The 4,204-nt window shown below is 39.9% G+C and overlaps 1 protein-coding gene across 2 annotated transcripts in view; it reads right to left on the bottom strand.

The window, feature by feature from the left end:
* The window catches only part of LOC109466136 (phospholipid-transporting ATPase ID-like), a 29,772-nt gene that overhangs the window by 20,011 nt on the left and 5,557 nt on the right, over nt 1–4,204 (bottom strand). Inside the window, exons 1-3 of one of the 2 annotated variants that reach the window (XM_019763779.1) lie at nt 4,053–4,156; nt 1,662–1,720; nt 1,048–1,161 (exon numbers count right to left, since the gene is read on the bottom strand). In XM_019763779.1, the coding sequence (XP_019619338.1) occupies nt 1,048–1,161; nt 1,662–1,720; nt 4,053–4,092 (213 nt within the window). In that variant the 5' untranslated portion in view covers nt 4,093–4,156. Of the gene's footprint in view, nt 1–1,047; nt 1,162–1,661; nt 1,721–4,052; nt 4,157–4,204 lie in introns of those variants that run through there. The other variant, XM_019763782.1, reaches the window with a different exon arrangement.

Below are 4,204 nucleotides of genomic sequence, written 5' to 3'. Positions count from 1 at the left end.
CTTTGTTTTGGCTTGATAAGTGAGTTGGGTTCTTTTATGTGTGGAGGTTTGACACTTGAGGCTATTGCCTGAAGCCCCTCTACATGCAGGCTTTACTTCCCATCTGAAAGGACTATTGAAATCCATCACAACCTGCACAGGCAGGACTTTAACCTTCCCAGACTGGATACACTGATCTATATGGATCGCTTAACACTTGCACTACATAATACCAACTGACAGGGCCATAGATTATGGTGCATGTTAGCAGACAGAAAATTTGGTTCCAACAATTATGCAGCATAAAATTTGTTAGGGAGCCCTTGCAGGGAGAATCCTGCAGACAGTACTGAGTTATGGCACGCTTTTACACAATTTCCCTGCGGACGACTCGCAAAACTTTCATACATTCATAATCTTGTTATATGGCTTGTCTTTACACTAATGGATGACAGTTGTAACATGGTAACAACGTCATCAATCTCCCTAACACAACCCCTAACTTCAACTTCCTCACATTCCTCAGGCTATGGCTACAGATCATAAGTTTGTCTGAGTATTCCTTCAAGTTAGTATTAGGTCATGCCGATGTTCTAGCCAGCCTGAATTTTTTTCTGTCATCTCAATTTTGTTTGACAAAACCAGTCGAGTGGTGAAGGCAAGACAATCCTATGGTGGTCTGGGGGTATGGTCAAGGGAGCTCCCCATGGGAAAACTTGAAATCTTGACTCTCTGAAATTTCCTGCATATTGAGAGGCAAATCTTGCTGGTAGACTTATAGTTTAATGACGTCTCATTCCACATTTACATACCAATTTTTGTCCATATCAAATATGACGGATTGGGCAAAATTCACAAGCAGAAAAATTTTATCAAATGACAAAAAGACAGACGCTGCCTAGAACACTCGGTCATGCCAAGTTATAATTTATTGTTGGCTCTTGCTGGATATACAATGTAGAAAGTCAATGCCAAAACAGAAAATATACAAGAAAATGCAAAATACTCTACACAGTTTCAGAATGTACATTGTCCTCTCCTGAACTGAGGAGGGGAGGTTGTACTTACCTGCAAGATGAGCAAGATCACAAAGTAAGCGTTTGCCACCCTTTGCAGCTGCTCAAACAGGTTGATAGGCAGGAAGGTGAAAACATTGTACTTTGATGTGCTGATGTAATTACTCTGGAATAAGAAACACAAAATATTGTAATGTATATCTATGTCTTACTATCACGACAAGCCAATGGGCTAATGGTGTTCTGAACATAATCTGAAAATCTGAACATAAAACAAAATAGTTTGTGAGGTCATAAAAATGTGGTATGACAGTTCCAGTGATACTGAGCAAATATGACTTTAACACGTATAAAGATAGTCTACAATGATGCTGTCATATTTCTGACACATTTCAGATAAAGATGGAATTGAAATACGTTAATGTCTGATTCAGTGTCTGATATCATTTCTTAGGACCGTACATGTTGTAAGCAATTAGCCTCTGGGAACAATTTGGACACTATGACTTTATATTTTGAATCATATCAGTTTCTGAATTCTATCGGGGACACTGCCAATTATCAAATATGACTTCAATAATAATCTATCATGTTGCTAAGGTATGTCAAACGCACAGGTAGCGTGACGAAAGTACTGATAAACACAATAAAGGACAATAATCTTACCGCATAGCCGAACTGTTTATTGTACTCCAAGTCATTCGTTCTAATCTTCCTCTCCACCTCTGCAATGAAATATTACGACATGCAATTATTAACACACACAAAAGACTTACTCGCTTCACCGGGCACTGTCGCATTTTGGCTGCATTCAACAATCATTCCAGGAGCATTTCAACACAAGAATTTCTCAAACTGTCATTCTATTTTCATGCCTTGATCATTCTATTAGTCATTTTCAAAACAGTGTCAAATAATCTTCAGTTTTTATCCAGTGATTGTGAAACTTGCAGATGGTATACCTTGGTTGAGTACCCTTGCAATTTTGTCTGTAAATTCATTCCTTTTTCTTATATACAGTTATGCTTTCTATGATTAATGTTGTTTTGACACAAATTTTTGACAACACGCGAGTGTCAAATGCAAACAATACCCTGTCCTCAATTATCCATTGATTTCTGATGATAAGAGAGTCCACAAGGTGATCTTCAAAATGTGCCTTCACTAATTTTTGCAGGCCATTGTCATTACTTCCTCCAATTATCTACTATGGTAACAAGAGAGGCACAGACAAACAATCCTAAACTGATACAGCACACATGCTAGATAGGTAAAAAATTCATCTGCATGATGTATATTCTGTGAGGTCTTATGGCCATTGGGGACTGTACGATATTTACCGGGGAGGGGGGGCCGGTCGTCCGGGGGTAGCGTAAAGAAATTTTTCCTAGGCCCTCCCCCCAGGTCAAAAAATTTTTCCTAGGCCCTCCCCCCGGCTCAAAAAATTTTTCCTAGGCCCTCCCCCAGGCGTGAATCATAGAGAGTGAAATTTCGTATGGGGAGGACGAGATTTTGATTGAAAATTTTCCCCGCATGAAGCGCCGAAGGCGCGAGCCATTGCACCGCAGGCGCCACTAGAGCCCGAGTAAGCCCGGCTTTTTTTGCCCCCCCCGGAAAAATTTTGAATTTCAACCCACGTTTTGCATGTTGAGGTGCAAAATTGGCAGCACAAATTTCGCTGGTACATCGAGCTACTTAAGTCAGTAACGTTACGGTCAGTCAGTTAAATCGAAATAAATCTAGCCTACCTTTCGTCCACGAACTTCTTCCGCGTCAAATTATTTTATTACAAACAGGGAAACAATATTGCCAAGTTTACGTGTTGTTTTCAATTAACTTTGGAGGGACATAGATATAAATGTTAAAATAGTTCTTGGTTTTAAAAAAAATACCAAATCAATCCGTCGACATCCGACATCCACGCCAAGAAGTTTGAGCGAGTTGCGAGCCGGGACCAGCGGGTCACCTTTGCCGATGCGCGCACACCACTGGGAAGGGTGTGTTGAACGGCGAAAATTAATTATCAAAATCTTCCGACAAGCCTTCCCTACATTTTTGATCGGTATTGTTTTGATAGCCGCGATTGACACGACTTTAATCCATGTAATTTGGCTGTGTAGTCCAGTTTCGCCGATCCTGGCGAAAATGCAAGATTTTGAAGAGGACTGTGGGAGATTTGGGCGAATACATTTATAATAATAGGGATGGATATTATTGGAGCGTAAAATTCTGCCGATTCCAATGACCGGCAAATCGCTACGATATGTATGGGACAGACGTTAATAATGTTTTGGAAATGTATAAAAACGTTGTAGAGTAAAAGGGATCTTGGAAAAAATTTTTACCTAGGCCCTCCCCCAAATTAGAATATTTTTTCCTAGGCCCTCCCCCCGGCTCAAAATTTTTTTCCTAGGCCCTCCCCCCTCAGACGAACGGCCCTCCCCCCCGGTAAATATCGTACAGTCCCTTGGGTAGCCGTAGCCTAGCTATATTCATCAAACATTTTCTCTGTCACACAAAGTATGTATTACTGCCAGTAAAGGTGCAAAAAAGAAAAGCTGAAATTGATATAAAAGGTCATGTAATGTTGGATCCCAAGGTCTAGTTACAACTCAAAAGCTACAGTGACGCGTACCAAAGTCTATGTATTGAGGGATATCCCGCAATGTTTTGTTGGATGTTGGTACACATACCTAAATTGTCACTGTACCTTTTGGTTGTAAAGATACTAAGGGGGGCTTGTGATCCTACATTACGTATTAATAAATATAATGTGGTTTATCTAATACTAGTATATCAATTGTAGCTTGCTTTTTTATGGATGATTCCTGAATATTGCAGCTTTCTTCTGGGTTATTTAGGGTTAAATCAACTAGCCAAACAAACAAACAGACAGGATAGTGTACAAATAGATGCCTGAAATAAAGATGGACACAATGTATGCAAAAGACTAAAACTACAGTAACTCTGCGTAGCTTCACTACCAATAGAGCCAGAATGGCCAAACATCACACAAGTGTATATGCATACTAGATACATAAATCATAGGTTACATACCTTCTTCCTTTTTGCGGAAACAGTTAAGGCAGCCCTTCATCTTTCCCCTTTGCTGTTATGATCTTCTCGACTCTGTGGGGAGGAACAATGCAGGAATACAATGATAACACCGAAGTCTCATTGTACAAATTGGCTGATACCTATTAATAATT

Source organism: Branchiostoma belcheri, unplaced genomic scaffold, assembly GCF_001625305.1.
Source record: "Branchiostoma belcheri isolate BF01 breed outbred unplaced genomic scaffold, Haploidv18h27 scaffold16, whole genome shotgun sequence".
In the NCBI taxonomy this organism is placed as follows: Eukaryota; Metazoa; Chordata; class Leptocardii; order Amphioxiformes; family Branchiostomatidae; genus Branchiostoma; species Branchiostoma belcheri.
This window is presented reverse-complemented; position numbering and strand designations above follow the sequence as displayed.